Source organism: Mytilus trossulus, chromosome 8, assembly GCF_036588685.1.
Source record: "Mytilus trossulus isolate FHL-02 chromosome 8, PNRI_Mtr1.1.1.hap1, whole genome shotgun sequence".
Taxonomy (NCBI): Eukaryota; Metazoa; Mollusca; class Bivalvia; order Mytilida; family Mytilidae; genus Mytilus; species Mytilus trossulus.
This window is the reverse complement of record NC_086380.1, coordinates 21,600,582-21,622,371: the sequence shown is the minus strand read 5'-3', so window position 1 is coordinate 21,622,371 and position 21,790 is coordinate 21,600,582. Positions and strand designations below refer to the sequence as shown.

General features: G+C 31.9%; 1 protein-coding gene across 2 annotated transcripts in view; it reads right to left on the bottom strand.

Annotated features, from left to right (window-relative positions):
• The window catches only part of LOC134680697 (uncharacterized), a 31,482-nt gene extending 9,783 nt beyond the window's left edge, over nt 1–21,699 (bottom strand). The window contains exons 1-13 of one of the 2 annotated variants that reach the window (XM_063539861.1): nt 21,463–21,699; nt 14,938–15,057; nt 13,968–14,082; nt 9,628–9,747; nt 9,244–9,373; nt 8,279–8,331; nt 7,949–8,069; nt 7,508–7,591; nt 6,807–6,935; nt 5,944–6,074; nt 1,410–1,559; nt 651–742; nt 283–363 (exon numbers count right to left, since the gene is read on the bottom strand). In XM_063539861.1, coding sequence (XP_063395931.1) covers nt 283–363; nt 651–742; nt 1,410–1,559; nt 5,944–6,074; nt 6,807–6,935; nt 7,508–7,591; nt 7,949–8,069; nt 8,279–8,331; nt 9,244–9,373; nt 9,628–9,747; nt 13,968–14,082; nt 14,938–15,057; nt 21,463–21,627 — 1,491 coding nt within the window. In that variant the 5' untranslated portion in view covers nt 21,628–21,699. Of the gene's footprint in view, nt 1–282; nt 364–650; nt 743–1,409; nt 1,560–5,943; nt 6,075–6,806; nt 6,936–7,507; nt 7,592–7,948; nt 8,123–8,278; nt 8,332–9,243; nt 9,374–9,627; nt 9,748–13,967; nt 14,083–14,937; nt 15,058–21,462 lie in introns of both variants that reach the window. The other variant, XM_063539860.1, reaches the window with a different exon arrangement.
• Nucleotides 21,700–21,790: the final 91 nt, after the last annotated feature.

Genomic DNA, 21,790 nt, shown 5'->3' with positions numbered 1-21,790 from the left:
TTAAAGTCAATTAAATGAGGCCTATTCCAGAAATAAATCTAAGGGGTGATCTGAAAGCAATTTTTAATTTAAGTCTGCCATGAGACAAGTTTAAATTGCTATTTCAAATAATTGTCAAGACTCTCTGTCTAAAATAATCACCAAATTTTAGTAAAAGGTGTGGTTCTGTTACTACTTGTTTAGACAAATATTCTAAATGGTCTAATAAGAGACATAATAGAATTTGCTTCATCTTAAAATGTCAATTTCAGTTATGTTTGTCTATTGGTTAAAAAATCTCACCTTTGCAGGACTTCCATTATCTCCCTTCAAAGCTCTTTCGAAATATCTCAGTCCAGTCAACATTTCATTTGGATGTGACCTCTGTCAAATAAAAAGATAAACCATATAAAGATAATCCATTAAAAAAATACTTACTAACTTAATATTTCAATGTGTAGTTTCACAAATGATTATTTTGTTACATCTTTGGTTTATTATTAAAATATCAAATACCATATAAATAAAAATTACTATTCTGAATTTTATAAGGTTTGTGCATCTATTGAACTATGTGTATAATTTATAAACTTTCATGCAATTTCACCTACTGGGTGTTCAACTTTAATGAAAATCACTGTCTTTCATATCTAAGTTTATGTGATACACACCTGGTTAAATGAGTCGATTGACCCCATCCTCTGAAATCTGTTGATGTCACCCTCCAGATGGCTGAAGGCACTACCAGATACTGCTGTTGTACCTACAATAAAAGGAATTTTATACCGTATTAAGAAATTTTAAAATGTGTGTATTTGTTATTGCGATTTCTGTCATTTTAGACTAAAATGCAATTTTAATTGTTGCAACATGAGAAACCTGTTTAATTCAAATGAAAATTTCAAAATGTGAGTTTAAAAATTGTGATTATAACCCGTCACATAATAAAAACATTGCAATTATGTCTGAAAGTAAAAAATGTGTTTGCTATAAGTACAGCACCAGGTTCTATCTAAAACAAACTGCCTTTTTACTATAAATATAGAGGCCACGTGGGGTTATAACCAGATTTCTGGTTGGGTCAAATATAAGACTATGACATATGACCATAGACACATGTTGCAAAGAAAGGAAAGCAGTTCACATTATCCTTTTTGGCAATTTCACAATTGTCAGTAATATTTTGATACAAATAATGGGTTTTTTTTCAATCATGTTTTATGATGAAGGGACACAGGCACTTGTCTCAGAATTTTTTTTTACCTATATACCTTAATATAAGTTTATTAAGGTACACAGGCACTTGTCTCAGAATTTTTTTTTACCTATATACCTTAATATAAGTTTATTAAGGTATATAGGTAAAAAAAAATTCTGAGACAAGTGCCTGTGTGAAGGGACTACGAAATGATCAATGTTAATGATTTTACCTTGTAAATCCCATAGCTTGACTACATCAGCCAGCACACCTGTTCTTCTCACTTTGATGGTATGGGTAGCTAACTCATATCTAGGCAATTGGGGATGTTTAGCTGATAATGGTCTAACATCAGGTAACTTAAATAGTTCACCATCTGTATCTTAAATTCAAGAAGTAAGAAGATTCCATAAGTATTATATATATAATTTTTAAAGAACAGTCTAAACATAATATTTTTATTTCAATTATCCTGACATTCTGTTTCAACTGTGCAAGTTCATTTCTGTTTCCAATAATTTAGGATCTATTCATAGCATTTTGACAAACTTGACCAAAACTACTTAACTTTGAACTTGTGGCCACAAACTCAATTGTGTAAACATCTCGATTTCATTTAAGTGTTGCGATTTAATAGAGTTCTAAACTTCCTAATTGAAGACTTAAAAAAAATATGGTACTAAATCATACCAAAACTTATCTAAAAGGCATGATATTCTATTTCTCAATTAGCAGAATTGTGAAGGGTTCTGACATTCAAACATTCTATCTTCTTAAAAGTATTCATGCACAGTAAATTTTCTCTATCATTTGCTTAATTTACTGTTTTTGCTTCACTGTACAGTTTACCGTTTTTCTGTGAATCATAATATCAAATAAAACAAAAAATTTCCAAGCAAAATTCCTAATGCTTGTAGAATAAGACTTTGGTTGGCTTGCTTGCTTTGTTTGCATAAATGTTTGCTCAATCATTGACATCTGCTAACAATATAGATTTGGCGGAGATAAACCTTACTAACATTGCCTTGTAGGGGTTACAGGTACAACTGGGTGTTCCTAAACCTCCAGGATAAATTCTAATCATATTAAAGCATAATGTATACACTCAGGTTTAAATCCGCCTTTTTTATGTCAAATCAAACAAAGCATGCTAGCCAAACAAAATCTTAATATATTTAGCTCTAAACCAAGAGTTCAAAAATCTATATTCAAACTTGGAAAACTAAATTCAAAAACTTTATGTTATCTAATAATTTATCAACAAATTTTAATGAATAAATGAATTCTACAATTGCTAATAATTTTTCAAAGCTCAAACTGCATACAGAATATAAAGCATTTGTTACTTCATCAGCTCATGCAATCTTCCTAAATAGGTAATTAATAAGAAAAATTCATTTCATACATGAAAATAAACAACCTTTAAAAAGTCTAATGCATTTGTGACATAATTCTATACATCATTATGGAAATGTATGATGGTTTTAGATGTGCAGTCAGACATGATGGAAAACTATCAGATTGGTTTTTAATAACATCTGGAGTAAGACAGGGATGCATAATATCTCCTTTTCTCTTTATATTGGTGGTTGACTGGGTAATGAAGAAGACAACAACTGAAAATCATGGTATACAGTGGGGACTAACAACATTTTTGGAGGACATGGACTTTGCTGATGATATCAGCCTCTTTTCTCATACACATGAACACATGCAGAAAAAGACAGATAAAGTAACATCAGAGGCAGCAAAAGTAGGACTGAAGATAAATGTAAAGAAAACTAAGGTGATGAAGATAGGTACAAAGAACAATAAAGCAATAACAGTGAATGGAAAAGAACTGGAACAAGTAAACTCATTTAATTATCTTGGTAGTAGAGTAAATGCAGAAGGAAATATTGAAGAAGAAGTTAACATCCGTATTGGCAAAGCAGCTTCTGCATTCAAAAACCTGAATAACATATGGAAAAATAACAAAATATCCAGAAAGACAAAGATCAGATTGTATGTGAGCAATGTAAGATCAGTTCTGTTGTACGGTTCAGAAACATGGAAAACAACCAAAAAAGTAGAAAGTCGAATTAGAGGATTCGAAGGACGCTGTTTGAGACGAATAATTAACATCAGATGGCCAAGTGTAATTTCAAACAGTGAACTATCAGAAAGAACAGGTGTGAAGAATATAGTGAATGAGATCATGAGAAGGCAGTGGAAATATATTGGACATATACTGCGAATGGATAACAACCGGCATGTGAAAAAGGTATTGACATGGACACCGCAAGGGAAAAGAAAGCCTGGAAGACCGAAAGGCACATGGAGGAGAGATATAGCAGCAGAGATAAAAAGACATGGATACACCTGGAAACAAATAGAAAGAATCGCAAAAGATAGAACGAGTTGGAGGTCCCTTGTTGATGCCTTATGTGTTCAAGAACATGAAGAGGATTAAGTAAGTAAGTCTATACTAAAATGAGAAAAAAATGTCATTCCTAAAACTGCTTAATGGTTCATGTACATGTTTACCTATTGTACAAAAAATCACAGACAGCATATTAATTTTGAGACTTCAATAAATGTGCATATGTTATTTTTTTCAACTGATTTCATATCATTTTAAAGAGTAATACTACTTTTTCAAGTACCTTGCTTATCATGCGCAATCATTAGTTTATATAATGGGATACAAAAAATATGGCCAAGAATATACCACTGAATTTGTTACACAAATGCAAGGTTGTGCAAAATTTCCTTATTTTGTTTTCAAATTTACATGGGAAATCTCTTTTAAAGTGACTAGAAAGAAAACTATTTGTAATTCTGAAATAATTTACATGCTGATAGTTCTTAATAAATACTAACAAAATTAAAGAATAAAAAGTGTTTACAATACAAAATGTACTAATTTTCTTGGTGCCTTACAAAATTGATCAAAGTCAACAGTCAATCTATTGTATGAACAAGTTAACCTTCCCTTATTATAAAAAAACATCATTTTATATAAATTTTCTTAAGAAATAGTGCATTGCTGTATAAACATTTATTAAGTTAGGTAAAATATAAAAAAGAAGATGTGGTATGATTGCCAATGAGACAACTATCCACAAAAGACCAAAATGGCACAAACATTAACAACTATAGGTCACCATACGGCCTTCAACAATAAGCAAAGCCCATACCGCATAGTCAACGAGAAAACTAACTGTCTTATTTATGTAAAAAAATGAACCAAAAACAAATGTGTAACACATAAACAAACACAACCACTGAATTACAGGTAAAAGTCCACATATGACATTTGTAATCCATCATCATTGCAGAATGCCACATACATTGTTTTATCATAATGCTCAAGAGTTCAATTATCATTGTCAAATTATGACATGCATAACAAACTTTATAAATCAAAATAAATTACAGTAAATTTCCAATGGCTCAAAAATTCAAAGTTTAAGAGGGCATTCGAAAATAAGAACAAAACAGAAAACAGGTTCATTTGAAAATGAAAACTAAGTAAGAAACATTCAAAAATTAAAACAAAATACGCGTTTATAAATGTCTATACATTAAACATATTGTACTGGTAAATATAGCCAAATAAAATAAACTGCATTTTATTAGCATATCATTTTAAAATGAACTACCAAAAATACCAGTCTTCATAAAATATCTGTTCAACTCGTCCATAGACAATTCTGTAATCATAGGTTTACCAGTGATGACATTCAAAATATAAACCAAAGAAAGAGTTATAGGAAGAGAAGATGAGATCAAACTGATTCATTAAAACTACAACAAATAGTGAAGTCTGATCTAAAATGATGATTTAATTTAAGTCTTATCTTCCTAAAACAGTATAATTTTAAAGGAAGGTGATCAGTCCCACTCACTTAAAAGAAAGGATACAATGTATACAAGATTATATATGTTTTCCATTTTATTGCTTCATGGTGTGTGCTATTTTGGAATATCTTCCCTTACCTTTTTTTTCGTTTTGATGATTTTTTTATTATATTTGAAATTGCATGTTTCTTACTACAATTTCTTGGAATTTTCACATTTAATGTTTCATTAGTTTTTCTATTGACATTTTAAAACCTATATAATTATTTCATATAAATATGTCCCCATTAAGTATAAATCAAATCTATTCAAACACCAAAACTATGTGCAAACCATGTGTTGCTTCACTATACTAATCATTTATATATCAACACCTCTAAATACATAGAGCAATTATTTGATAAACTCCACATTTAAAGTGACTTAAAAAAATACCCTCTTTTTTAAAATATCAATCACTCACCACTGGTAACTATATATACAAGTGTATCGTAAATGAAGGTCAATCTATGACAATTTATGAAAAAAAAATGTTCAAATTGTGTTTTTTTTTTAAATATTGTTTTAAAAACTTTTAATATCAGTATGAGCAAACAGTATACTTTTTTTTTTGCAAACCAGATTAGCTGTTATTTTTTTTCTTAATTGTCAACTTCTAAATTGTACCAACCATACAATCATCTATTTAAGCTTGCACAATAAAAATAAAAATTATAGGCCCATGTTATAACAGCAAATATATATAAGTTAATGCATATATTTTATTTTGTTAACCTTGAAAGGAAATAGAAAGCATTTTCCACAGTATCTTTTTGGGGAACTTATTAAATCCATACAGAAAATAAAAGGTTGAGCAATAGAAAAACTAGTTCAAAATTTAATAAAAAAACAATCCAGTTTTTAATTACCATATTTCTAATTACCTGTCATATTTAGTTTTCTGGGAGGAGAGTTTCTAATTGAGTCTAACATCTTTGGACGAAGTCTCTTTGATGATGGTGGTTCCATACTCTCATCTTTCATAGGTGAGGAATTCTCAATTGGTTTTTCTAATCTGAATCACAAAAAAAATACTGTTATTCGTTTTATTCTTTTTACTTTGAAAGAGTAATTACATTTTTTTTTAAACTAGAGGCATTTTCAACCAACATGGTTCAATTCTTGGGGTATAACATGAGATTAAATTATCTTTCACATTAAAGAACCATTATCAGAACCACCCTTTATACCGTGTACCGACAAACTAGTTTTTATACCATACAGCACCTTTAAGTTACTGTGACTTCATTTATTTTCGTTGGTACCAATTTTATTGGATTCAGTAATACTCAATTTCATGATTCGTCAAATACTGCATATATACACAAATTTGTATCTTTAAACATTTGAATTCGTTGTATCCCAGTATAAACGAAATTTATCAAAATTGATATCCAACAAATAACAATGAATTGTCAGTATATAAAAAGCGACAATGAGCAAAGCGGTAAATTTTGCATAATTTGAAAATATATGAAATTTCCTACTGTGGATTCAATATTATTTGTTAGATACCAATTTTTGTGGATTTCATGGGTTTAGGTCATTTGTAGGTGAACCATGAATTTAAATGATCAAAGAATAGCAAATTTGATAAAGGAAGGAACACAGACTTTGCCGAAAGCATGAAATTGAATATCCACGGATATGCAAATTTTGATCAAACCACGAAAATTGGTATCCAAGACAAGTAAATGAATCCACAGTATCTTATTCAAACAATGCCTTATTTCCTACATAAACTTACAATTTTAATGATGTTGTAGATGAATGTTGAAGTCTGAACAGTACTGATGTTCCTCTAAACTTCAATTGTCCTACAGCCTGTAAAAACTCTCCTAATGGTAACTTATTCTTACTCTCAGCTCCAAATAATCTGGAAAAATAATAGGAAAGTAAGCAAAATACATTGGTCAAGCTGAAACATGCTTCTGGTGCAGCCTTTTCTTGCAGGGTTGAAGACCAATTGGTGGTTTGTGGCTGTTTTCTGCTCTATGGCAGGGTTGTTGTCTCTTTGACACATTCCCTGTTTCCTTTCGTAATTCTATTTTGATTTAAATACAAAACGTACCATTTCTTTTGCATTTGCTGTATAATATGTTTCAATGTCATGCATGGTGAAGGATGTGTCATGTAGGAAGGAATAGCTGTAAATGGATTTTTAAAGGAAAAGTAGTTTTATATTTAGGACCTGATCTGTTGATCTTATTTCAAGATAGGTAATTAACTGCAAAAAGATCAAAATGTACATGTGTTTCAAGTTAAAATTCAATATGACTACAAACTACCTTAAAAACTGTAACCCAGAAAACAAACACACTTAGTCTAACAGACTGACTGAATGTCTGAAGAACAAAATATTGGACGGAAGAAAGATTGGACAAAAAGAATATCAGACAGATGGCCAAACCAAAAAACATTATGCTCCCCTATATGATATTGGCATACTTAGCACTCTTAACAGCATCTTCTTCCACCGACTCCTCATCTAAACTCAAATTCTTAAAGCTTCTGATGTCTTTAACCATATGTCTAAAATACAATAATTAAACATTTTTTTATTCAAAGCACATATATAAAATGAAACATTGCTATATACAGCTTTTTCCATTGTGAAGAAATTCAAATTAAATTAAATAATAAATTGATTAAGTGCTGCTCCTTGTGTTGGTGTACTCTGTAAGGTCTTCTATAATGAATGAAAGATTCATCGTCAAATAAAAACACTCATTTCAATATAGTTGTTTCATTGACAAACTTACATCTCTTTTCATGATTTCTTGATACTTATTCAAAATTGTGTATGTATAAATAAAATTAAATGAAATAGCTGAGAGAAATTAAAGCAGTCAAGGTCAATTGTAAGTTTATATAAATATAAAAACATACCTGAATTCATCATATTGTAAGTGTCCATCTGAGTTTTTATCGTAGAATCTAAATATATATCTACATCTCATTTCAGCAGGCATACCACCATGCTGTGTACTGGGTTCTAATGCTGCTAAACCTAATAACACTTCCTTGAAGGTCAAAAACTTTCTCTTGTGAAGGTCAAATGCTCTGAAATAAAATATCATAAATCATTGTGTACTGGGTTCTAATGCTGCTAAACCTAATAAAACTTCCTTGAAGGTTAAAACTTTCTCTTGTGAAGGTCAAATGCTCTGAAATAAAATATCATAAATCATTGTGTACTGGGTTCTAATGCTGCTAAACCTAATAAAACTTCCTTGAAGGTTAAAAACTTTCTCTTGTGAAGGTCAAATGCTCTGAAATAAAATCATATACTGTGGATGCATTTATTTTTGTGGGTTTCAATTTTCATGGATTGCTGAAATCTTGGATATTTGATTTCGTGGTTTTGCCAATCTCTGAATACAAAGCCTATTGAAAATACGTTATTCGTTATTCCCACGAAAATTGGAATCCAACGAATAATAATGAATCCACAGTAGATCATTAAATTTGTGAAGGTCAAATGCTCTGAAATAAAATCATATAGATCATTAAATTTGTGAAGGTCAAATGCTCTGAAATAAAATCATATAGATCATTAAATTTTTGAAGTCTTTTGTTTCATGGAAACAATGACCTCTAGCACAGGCATCCTACCACATAACAACAGAGAAATACAAAATTTACATGAATTTTAGGCTATATTAACTTTTTGCAATTCAAATTTATCTGTTTTATCTATAAAATTGATCATGACTGGATATTGACTCGGTTATGGCATTTTTAATCCTCATTTGTATTTTCTTCTTAAAAGCAAATTGTTAACATAAATTATCTTAAAAATAAAACAAATCACCATCAATTATTTTTAAATAGATGCTGCAGCAATAGACATGATAGAAATACTTCAAATTGTGCATCATTAACAAAAGTGAACACATTCAACAACTTTTCCTTTTCTTCACACGAGGACATTTGAGAATATGCTTTACAAGTGTAAAAAAAGAAAGATACTTTTAGGGCTGTTCCAGAAAATACTATGTCCCCCCAGGGAAGGCAATTTTTTTAAATATTATGTGGGTGGTTGTATTTGAAATACCAAAATGCAAAGGGAGTGCTGTTCTAATTAAATTTTATTTCTGTGGGTGGTGGGGGTTAAAAAAAAGTGCCGTCCCTGGGGGGGACATAGTATTTTCTGGAAAAGGTATACCAGGAAAGTGTTTTACCTGAAGAAATCTGTCATGTTGTCATCAACTTTTAAACCTTTAAACTGCATGTACTTCTCAAATACCTCATAACTCATATAATGACTTGGTAAGCAGAAATCCATATACTCTTGGAAATACAAAGCTTGCTCTGAAAATGTGAAAAGATGTGTCACATAAGATTATGAAATGTTTTAGTTGTTCAAGAATTAATTAGAACATCAAGTAAAAGGAATGTGTGACTGTGACTTGGGATTTCTATCCCAAACTTGGAAGATTTTGCCCTGATACTTATATATTCCTACCTTTCTTGCCAAACTTGGAAGATTTTGCCCCGATAATTATGTATTCCTACCTTCCTTGCCAAACTTGGAAGATTTTGCCCTAATAATTATATATTCCTACCTTTCTTGCCAAACTTGGCTGATTTAATCAGTGATTCTGCAGCAGTTAGTTGAGGTGAATCTACTTTCTCTGTTTCAATGTATTCCACACAAGTCTCAACAATGCTGTTACCATGAGCACCTGTTATAAAAGTAAAAATTATTTGTACTTTTATAACAGAATATCCTATTACATTCCTCCCCTTAACTTTTTACCAAAGGGTAATTGTATTTCAAATCTATCTTAATTATGTGTGAATTCTGCAGTGTATCAACATTGGGGTTAGATTTAAAACAAGCAGTTTCTCACTATAAATCAAAATAATAAATCACATAGAAACACGATTTCTTTGTCTCACTGTTGAACTGGTCATGGCCAAAAATGAAAGTGAGTCATATATAAAATAGCCATCTCAAATAATAATAATGAATCATTTATTTATAATAAATCAAACAAATGACCTGTAGTGTTAAACATGTTTAAATGTCCCCCCCCCCCCTTAACATTCTCAATGTGCCTGTCTAAAGTCAGGATCCTGTTGTTCAGTGGTTGTTGTTAGTTTTGTCAGTCATAATATTTTTCGTAAATTGTTTGGTTATAAATTATGCCTTTCCTTTTTCTCAATTGAATTACTTTATATTTTTCATGTGGACTATTCATTTTGGTTTTTTTCTCATTATTGAAGGCTGTAAATGCTTACATCCAGTTCATTCAAACTTTGGTTGATAATTGTCTCTATGGCAATCATGCCATAACTCCTTATTATAAAATTGAGAATGGAAATGTGGAATGTGTCAAAGAGACAACAACCCGACCAAATAAAAATCAACAGCAGAAGGTCACCAACAGGTCTTCAATGTAGCGAGAAATTCCCGCACCCGGAGGCGTCCTTCAGCTGGCCCCTAAACAAATATACACTAGTTCAGTGATAATGAACGCCATACTAATTTCCAAATTGTACACAAGTAACTAATATAACATTAATACAAGACTAACAAAGGCCAGAGGCTCCTGACTTGGGACAGGCGCAAAAATGCGGCGGGGTTAAACATGTTTGTGAGATCTCAACCCTCCCCCTATACCTCTAACTAATGTAGAAAAATAAACGCATAACAATACGCACATTAAAATTCAGTTCAAGAGAAGGCCGAGTCTGATGTCAGAAGATGTAACCAAAGAAAATAAACAAAATGACAATAATACATAAAAAACAACAGACTACTAGCAGTTAACTGACATGCCAGCTCCAGACTTCAATTAAACTGACTTAAAGATTATGATTTCATCATATGAACATCAGGCACAATCCTTCCCGTTAGGGGTTTAGTATCATACCATCATAACATATATGAGAAGAACATAACCCGTGTCTTGCCAACAACTGTTTTTAGAATAAATGTCTTTAGTTCCGACGCAAAGACCTTATCAGTGACTCAATATTAACGCCAACATATGCAATCTTTAATGACTTGACAACAGTATCGTAATTATATCCCTTCTTAATCAGTCTATTTAAAGGTTTTGTAAGTTTCTGAGGTGAATACTGACACCTTTGTGCTTTATAAAGAATATTTCCATAAAAAATTGGATGTGAAATACCTGAACGTATAAAAAGTCTGCATGTTGAGCTATATTTACGAATGATGTCTTTATACCTATGATAAAATTTAGTAAAAGTTTTGACTAGTTTGTGATATCGAAAACCCTGGTGTAATAATTTTTCAGTAATACATAAATTTCTCTCGTTAAAATCTAAAACATTGTTACAAACACGAGCGAATCGTACAAGTTGAGATATATTAACACCGTAAGATGGTGACAAGGGAACGTCACCATCTAAAAACGGATAATTAACGATAGGAAATGAAAAATCATCCCTTTTATCATAAATTTTAGTATTCAGCTTTCCGTTAGTGATATAGATATCAAGATCGAGGAAAGGGCAGTGGTCATTATTAGTATTAGCTTTATTTAAAGTAAGTTCAGCAGGATAAATTTCATTAATATACATACTGAAGTCGTCATTATTGAGAGCCAAAATATCATCCAAATATCTAAAAGTAATATTAAATTTGTTTATCAGATGTTGTTTTGATGGGTCTTTGCTTATTTTTGTCATAAATTGTAACTCATAACAATACAAAAAGAGGTCCGCAATAAGTGGTGCACAGTTAGTCCCCATTGAAATTCCGATAATCTGACGATATACGGAATCCCCAAAGCTAACAAAAATGTTATCTAGTAAAAATTCAAGGGCATATATAGTATCAAAGCATGTCCAATTAACATAGTTTTTTTGTTTATTGCTACTAAAAAATGACCTAAAAGAGTTTGAACATATATATTCACATTCTGATTTTTTGAATGCCCATTTAATTAGGTGTGTGAATTTTTTCTTAATGAGAATGTGAGGCAATGTGGTATACAGGGTAGAAAAATCAAAACTTTGAACAGATTCAAAATCACCAATATGAGCATGCAATTTATCAAGTACTTCCAACGAGTTCTTGACACTCCAAAAGTAATTTATTCCACTATTTTCGTAGGCCTTATTTGAACAATTTATTATAAGGTTTTTAATTGTACCAAGTGTGCTGGTAAGAAGAATAGACAATTTAGTAGTTGAACAATGGCTTGAAGACGAAATAAATCTATATTTGTAAGGGGTTTTGTGTAGCTTTGGAAGCCAATACATAGTTGGGACTTTCATTGTATTTGGCTCTGCTTGTAAAGCGGTGGCTAAAAGTTTATGTTTGTTACAGATTTCGTTTTCTGAAAATGGAGTCAGTTGAAATGTTGGTGAATTGGTGATTTCCTTTTTCAGAACCTCAATGTAAAATTTACGTCAAACAATAATAATATTATTAGCAGCTTTATCGGCCGGGACAAAAACAAATTCCTTGGCTAGTTCTTTTAGTTTATGTTTGATACGAGAAATAGGTTTATTGTGGTTATTGTTAATAGTAAAATTTTCTTTAAAATGTTGAATACGTATATCAACTATCTTCATTACTGAATTAAAAAAAGAGTCCAAAGATTTTTTGTCAGCTTTTTCCCGTTTTATCCATTTCATACAGTAAGTATGGAGTGAGTCGTGGATGATATTACGACACTCATTCCAATTAATAATTGACGGGGGACGATATTTAGGTCCTTTACTGAGGAATGATTTTAACTCTCGGTCTTGAACGATGTTAAGATCTCCTGTTATAACATGGGAAATGGGTCCATAAATATATGCGGAATTACTGCAATTACAAGAAGTAGGTGTATTTTCACTGATATTAACATCTTTACACAATTGACTATAATTAAACACAAATTTCCGGATAGATTTCTTGTAAATATAACAAATAAGAGGTAGCTCAGTATTGTCAAAATAACCAGGAATTTGTTCTTTAACAGAATGGTCGTTAAATATACCGGCAATATTTACAAAATCAAAGCCTTTATTGACATACTTAATTTTAATAAAATGTTTTTTATGATCTTCAGGGCGATCAATTTTGGGAAATAATTTAGAATAACAATATGCCATAATAATTTGAACAATTTCATACTTAGGACTGCTATATGAAATTGTGTTGCAATCCTCCAAAATTTTATTTAACTTATTAACCGGTAACGAACAGAGATTTGTTAACAGATAATGTCTGCCGTTGTTTTTTGAAATAGAAATTAGGTCCGAAATATTGGTATGATTGGCCTGAAATTTTCTTTTTCATTTTGTTTATTTTCTTTGGTTACATCTTTTGACATCAGACTCGGACTTCTCTTGAACTGAATTTTAATGTGCGTATTGTTATGCGTTTATTTTTCTACATTGGTTAGAGGTATAGGGGGAGGGTTGAGATCTCACAAACATGTTTAACCCCGCCGCATTTTTGCGCCTGTCCCAAGTCAGGAGCCTCTGGCCTTTGTTAGTCTTGTATTATTTTTATATCAGTTTCTTGTGTACAATTTGGAAATTAGTATGGCGTTCATTATCACTGAACTAGTATATATTTGTTTAGGGGCCAGCTGCAGGACGCCTCCGGGTGCGGGAATTTCTCGCTACATTGAAGACCTGTTGGTGACCTTCTGCTGTTGTTTTTTATTTGGTCGGGTTGTTGTCTTTTTGACACATTCCCCATTTCCATTCTCAATTTTATTTGATTGCGATTTGTTCTACGACCGTGAGAACGGTTTTTACAAACAGTTTTAGAAACTATATCCAAAATGTTAACGGAATTGGTTCTAGATATATTACCAATTCCCATGATATTATCATTTATGTATTCATTTACAAAACATGAACATACATGTACAAGTAGGTGTAAAGTGATCAATGACCTTGACACTTAAACATAAGGTAAACAAACCATCATGAAGGATCTTGACTAAATTCAAGGGTTCTAAACCTAGAATTCCTGAGGGCAAAATCTTGATTCGATCCTCCATTTCTTCTATTGAGAGCCATACAGCTTCCCGATCACACTAAAAATTGAGATATTTTCCATAAAATATAATTTTATTGATTAATAATCAAACAAACTTCTTCAAGTATAATGATTATGTTATGACTTATTTTGTTCTGCTTCTTGTCAGACTTCTTGTAGACAAATAAACAGGTATTGTATAGCTTAAAATTTGTTTAACTTGATTTTCTTTCTCTAAATATTATCAAAGATGTATATTCATGTCAGATTTTTGTTTAAACAGCATACAACTTAAAGAATATTTAGTTTCTATAAACATGATGTATGTAGCCATAGTTGTGATGATATTAAAACAATCATAATGAACATGATGAATGTTATATATGTTTTTGTCATGCAAGCAGGATTTTTCATTATACGTCATTGTATGCGCTGCTTATTTAACATGTTTAAGTAGACCATTTATGATAATAGTGTAACCTGCCTAATCCGACACCTGAGTATTCCAATATCCTGCTTTAATCCACAAATTTTCACGGCCTCAAAATAGGCTAATCCTTGCCAAAAAAACCTGAGTGTTCCGACAGACTGCTAATCATACATTTATTTCTGGCCCCCCAGTGTGTTGGATTAGGCAAAAACTGATGTCTTTAAACCAGGTTTGACTGTATATACTTCATGTACTTTGGTCTTATGATGTTTGTCTCATTGCTGATCATATCATTTCATCAATAGATATTTAATAAGTCAAGTTGGGTTCAAACTGACCCAGTAGTTGCAGAGGAGATGACTAAAATATAAGTTATCTAAGGCTGGATGAATTATGGGCCCTAAATTGATGACAGTAAGTCACATGTCACTTTGGCCTATCATGCCTATGGTCCAGTTGAGTTAAAAAAAATATCAAAATTACCGTGGATATTTCTTTAATTGGCATAGCCAAATATATCAGGTTTACTGCAGTTGGAGCATTAACAAAGTGAAGAAAGTTTGTTTTCACTACCTCCTTAATACCAACATCCTGGCCTGTTATCTGTAATACAAAAATATATATTTTACAAGAATTTTAGCATACTCTATCTGGCAATGCTTACAATTGCTAAGGTAACATTAAGGTTAAACTTCAATCACTTATTAATCATTGTTTATAAAGAGAATTTCATCAGACATGGTCTTTTTCAATTACATTTTGTATTTGCGTCACATAGCACAGGTCATGCAGGTAGCATTGATCAACATCAAGAGAGAACTTTCTAATTTTGGATTAATGATGTCATTATTGGGACGCAGGACATCGTCCCACTTTTTCACCAACTCACCGAACTTATAAAAAACGCCCTGAACTTTTTGGTAGAAATCCAGAATAGTCATGATAGTAAAGAAAGTTATCAAAATTACAAAAACTTTAACCACAGAGGGAATATTTGTGGACGATGATGACAATGAAGCTGAACGAAGGAATGTACATGTAGGTCTCGCTTAATCGACAAAAACCATTATCGGTCAAATTACGACTTCAACACAAAGCTTTGGCTCACAACAAACAGAAAGCTGTAAAGTATCCCCCTCCCAAATGACTAGTGTAAAACCATTCAAACTGAAGAAAACATGTTTATCGAAGGATTTGATCTGATCAACTTAATTTGCACAGAACTTAAGTTAAAATTTTAAAATTCCACCTTCTGGCTTGGTGGTGACTTTAACCTTCCAGACATAAAATGGCCTGAGCAAAATATATCTGGCTCAATGTATCCTAAGGAGCTGAATGAAGCATTTATAGATATGCTGAACAACTTAGGCATTGAACAAATGGTTGATTTTCCAACTAGGAAAGATAATATACTTGACCTTTTCTGCACAAACCAACCTGCATTAATAACAAAAATAAAATCTATACCAGGTATATCTGACCATGATATTGTTTTAGTGGATGCAATCTGCAAGCCCCAAAGATCTAAACAATCACAACATAAAATTTATTTATGGAAAAAGGTAGATATTAAAAAGATAAAAGACGTAACATCTCATTTTATATCTGAACTTATATCTCAGACTAATGAAAATTTAAATATTGACCAATTATGGAATAAATTCAAAGAAGGTAGTAATAAAATAATAGATGATAATGTACCAAGCAAAATCACTAAATCTAAATACACCAACCCTTGGGCAAATAGGGATATAGACCATTTATGTAAAAAGCAACGTAAAGCTTACAACAAAGCTAAAAAAACTGGTAAACAAGAACATAAAGATAAATATAAAAAGTTAAAAGCTACTGCTCAAAGAGAAATAAGAAGAGCCCAGAGCACATATATGCAAGAAATAATTAGCCCCCAGTTAGAAGAAAAACCTAAATCTTTCTGGCAATTTATTAAAAGCAAAAAAACAGAAACATCTGGAGTGTCACCATTAAGAGGAAAGGATGGCTTATTGTATAGTGAGCCGAATACACAAGCTAACATCCTACCCGAACAATTTAAAAAGGCTTTTACAACCGAAGATACATCCTCTATGCCAAATAAAGGTACAAGTCCCCACCCCACTATGCCAGACATATTTATTAGTAATAATGGCTTATTAAAATTACTTAAAAACTTAAATCCACATAAAGCCACTGGCCCTGATAATCTGCCAGCATATTTTTTACATAATTTTGCAGAAGAATTGTCTCCATTTTTGACATTCTTTTTCCAAAAATCTATTGATACTGGTAAAATCCTAAATGATTGGAAGCAGGCTAATGTTGTACCTATATTTAAAAAAGGTGACAAGCATAACGCTATTAATTATAGACCAGTTTCATTAACTGCAATATGTTGCAAAATTTTAGAACATATTTTAACAAGCAACATAAGGAAACACCTTACAATTAATAACATATTAAATGATAGTCAGCATGGGTTTAGAAGCAAAAGGTCTTGTGAGACCCAACTTATCATCAGCATACAAGATCTTGCTAAATCATTGGGATATGGTAACCAAATAGATGTCATACTTTTAGATTTTTCCAAAGCTTTCGATAAAGTCCCCATAAAAGATTAGCCCAGAAATTAGAATTTTATGGTATTAGAAATCAAAATTTAAATTGGATAAATGACTTTTTAGCTGACAGGCAACAGCAAGTACTATTAAACGGTGTAAAATCTTCAAAATTAGCAGTTGATTCTGGTGTCCCTCAGGGAACAGTTTTAGGCCCAACATTATTTTTACTCTTTATAAATGACCTACCCGAACATGTAACTTGCAATGCAAGACTTTTTGCAGATGACTGTTTATTATATAGAAATGTAAATAATAGTTCTGATGCACAATTACTTCAAAAAGATTTGTCTAGTTTAGTAAAATGGGAAGAGGATTGGCAAATGAATTTTAATCCTGAGAAGTGTTATGTAATTCATATTTCTAAAAAAAGTAAACCTTCAACTTTTGATTATATATTACATAATCATATTTTAGAAGCAGTAAAAGACAGCAAATATTTAGGCGTAACTATAAGCCATGATCTTGATTGGGGAACGCATATTGACAATATTACTTGTAAGGCAAATAAGACCTTAGGTTTTCTTCGTAGGAACTTAAAAAACTGCACACGTAAGTACACATCACTTGTCCGTCCGGTCGTCGAATACTCTTCCCCTGTCTGGGATCCGTACAAAAAACAACACATCACTCAGGTTGAGCAGGTACAGCGTAAGGCAGCCAGGTTTGTCTTTAATGATTATAAAGACAGATCACCTGGAGCAGTTTCAAATTTAATAAAATCATTGGAATGGGAAAATTTAGAATCTAGAAGGAAGAAGGCTAGATTAACTATGCTGTATAAAATAAATTGGGGGTTAGTGGAAGTTCCTAAGGACAACTTAACAATTTCTGATAGACGCACTAGAAGGAAACATAAATTTAGGCAAATATCCACAAATAAAGATTTCTATAAATTTTCATTTTATCCTCGCACTATTTCGGACTGGAACTCACTACCTGAAGCAATAGGTATGTCTGACACCCTGGAATCCTTCAAAAGTGGCATATCCACTCTAACACTTGAAGGATCCACAGCAACTTATTAAACTTTAAAGCCACTGTACATAATGTATATATGTTATTGATAACGATTTTTCTTTGTCATATTGTTTTTAAATTAAGTCCATATGTACATAGCACACAAGTACCGGGAAGTTTTACACTCCTACCTAGGAGTCTACTCCCGTATTCGGAAGAAGAAGAAGAACTATGTTCTTCTCATATATGTTATGATGGTATGATACTAAACCCCTTACGGGAAGGATTGTGCCTGATGTTCATATGATGAAATCATAATCTTTCAGTCAGTTTAATTGAAGTCTGGAGCTGGCATGTCAGTTAACTGCTAGTAGTCTGTTGTTATTTATGTATTATTGTCATTTTGTTTATTTTCTTTGGTTACATCATATCGTCCAATTAGCTTAACAAGCATACTAGGTAAACTAATGGAGAGAATAGTAACATCAAGGTTAGAAGGTTATGTAGAGTCAAAATTTATATTAGATAAAGAACAAGAAGGTTTTCGACATTTCCGCTCCACTGACAATGCTTTATTAACATTTGTTCAAAACATCTTTAATGGATTTAATAAAGATGAAAGTACTATCGCATTAATGATTGACCTTGAAAAAGCCTATGATAGTATTTGGAGAGAAGGACTTTTAACAAAACTACATGGATATGGAATAAAAGGTAAAATCTGGATGTGGATAGAAAATTTTTTAAAAGACAGAGAAGCAAGATGTAATATAAACAAGCATCAGGGACAATGGTTTAAAACCCAAATTGGGCTTCCACAAGGATCAGTAATATCCCCCTTACTTTTCAACATCTTTATTATTGATATTTTTGCCAAAATTTCCTCTAACAAATGTAAATTTGCTGATGATGGGACAATCTGGAAAACAGGCAAAGACAAACATGAACTAGTAAAGGAGTTACAAAAAGATATTAACTCTATCCATGAATGGTCAACAAAATGGAGAATAAACCTTAGTATAGAAAAAACAGAATTTTGTGTATTTTCCAGAAATGGTATGACAAAAGAAAACATCAAGATAATGTTACAAGGAAAGGAATTAAAATACAATCCAAACCCCAAAATTTTGGGCCTTACTTTAGATGAAAAATGCAATTTCAACAAACACATAGACACTGTTGAGCAAAAAGCACAAAAATCCTTAGGGATAATCAGAAACATCAAAGGAATAGCAAAGGTATCTACAAAAATTTTAATACAAATATATATCAAAGTATAGTGCTATCTACAATGTTATATGCTAGCAGTGTATGGCAAATCAACAACAACACCCATATAAATAAATTAAATGCTATCCAAAGAAAAGGACTAGCCTTATGTCTCAACCAACCAACAACAGCTAGTATAGAAGCCTTAGAAGTAGTAGCAGGAATACTACCACTGGACCTCAAAAGAGAAGAAGCCGGTATCCGACAAATTGCAAAAATAAAATCATATAAAATCACTATCCCTATTAAACAAATTTTTGAAGATTGGAAAAATATAAATGAACCTGAAAAAATAATCTCACCAATTGGAAGAATGGTATTACAGGCTGAAGACATGAAAAGGTCAACAGAGATTGATTCTGACTGTATAGAGTCTCAATTTGAATTCAGAGGGTTAGCAGCCTCAAAATCACCACCAGAGTATTGGAAAAATCTCGGAAGTTCAAAGTCTAGATCAGAGGAACAAGCATTTCAGGGAAAAAATATTATTTTGGAAAAAATACATCAACTTAAAAATAATACAACATTAGCTTTCACTGATGGCTCCTGCAAAGGAAATCCAGGTCCATGTGGTGCTGGGGCAGCTATTTTAATATCAAACAGCACAGAACATGTGGAGTTAACCCAGCCAGTTTCCAATAGAGGATCTATTTTATTAGGGGAATTAGTAGCTATCAAGCTAGTAATAGATTTTCTTTTAATTCCAAACAACAGAAAAAACACTGAATCTATCCAAATTTTCTCAGACAGCCAATCAGCAATTGGAATTTTAACTTTAAATTGGAAATCTGATAATTATGGCAAAACTATTCATGATATTAAAATTGGTATATTGGCACTTAAATCTGAAGGAATCATTGTTTCCATTGAATGGACCCCTGGACATGCTGACATACAAGGTAATGAACTAGCAGACCAACTAGCTAAAAAAGCAGCACAGGAGGCAGAAAAAATACAAAGCATTCCAGTATTTACAAAACAAGATATACAAAAAGGAGCAAAAGACAGTGTTATGGTAAAATGGCAAAACCGATGGGACACCAGTGATAAAGGAAGAAGATATTATGCCTTTCAACAAAATGTAAAAAATACACTTCCAAAAGACAAGCCGTCAACTGAAATATATAGAATAACTACAAGTCTAAGAACAGGATATTGCAATTTAAACTTTTACAAATCAACAATATGCCCAGCACTCATCGACAAATGCAGCTGTGGACAAGTAGAAACAGTTGACCATTACCTACTGGATTGTGAAAATTATGAGGAGGCTAGAGAAAAACTCCGCTCAGCACTCTACTTCATAACAGCAAAACTAACACTTGAATCTGAAGTATTGTTAGCAACAACAGAAAATGATAATTACAAACATCACATAGAAGATATTCAGCATTTGTTAGGGGTCTTTATTAAAGATACTGGAAGGTTCACAAAATAGATAGTTAAGGTTTTATAAGGGTTAATTATTTATTCAATTTTAATTATTGAATTATTTATTTAGTTACATATTTTTTTTATTTTTTTTTCTGCAGTGCCACATTATAAATACAAATGTACCAATGAGTTTTATACAAAAGTGACGTAAATTTACCAGTGTGATTCAAATTACAGAGAGATTATAGTGTCAAGTTGACACTTCTAAAGACTAAAGACTTCTGACATCAGACTCGGACTTCTCTTGAACTGAATTTTAATGTGCGTATTGTTATGCTTTTACTTTTCTACACTGGTTAGAGGTATAGGGGGAGGGTTGAGATCTCACAAACATGTTTAACCCCGCCGCATTTTTGCGCCTGTCCTAAGTCAGGAGCCTCTGGCCTTTGTTAGTCTTGTATTATTTAAATTTTAGTTTCTTGTGTACAATTTGGAAATTAGTATGGCGTTCATTATCACTGAACTAGTATATATTTGTTTAGGGGCCAGCTGAAGGACGCCTCCGGGTGCGGGAATTTCTCGCTACATTGAAGACCTGTTGGTGACCTTCTGCTGTTGTGTTTTTTTATTTTGGTCGGGTTGTTGTCTCTTTGACACATTCCCCATTTCCATTCTCAATTTTAACTATACATGAACCCAACCAAAGAAATAACTTTCGTCCGAATCATTCACGACTTAAGAGCATACTTAATTGTGTTTCATATATCTTCTATTTTGAACTAATTGACGTCACCTTTCGTAAGAGATTTTGTGCCACTGTGTGTAATGTTTCTTCCTCATTTCTTTGACAAGTTGGTAACCATAACCCTCCTGTTTCACATTTTGTAAGCAATATTCTCTGATCTAAAGTTCTGGGGATTAAAACAGTTACAGACTCTAATTGTCTACCGGAAGGCATTGTGTTTTGCGACGTATTCAATGTTTTAATTACGAAATACAGAGATTTTGTGTTTTGCCATTTCAACCGGAAATTCCCATGTGAAAGACAATTTCCCACATACAAAATATTTTGTAACTCAACCGCATAATCATAAAAATTATTTTGGTGTTTGATTGAAGAG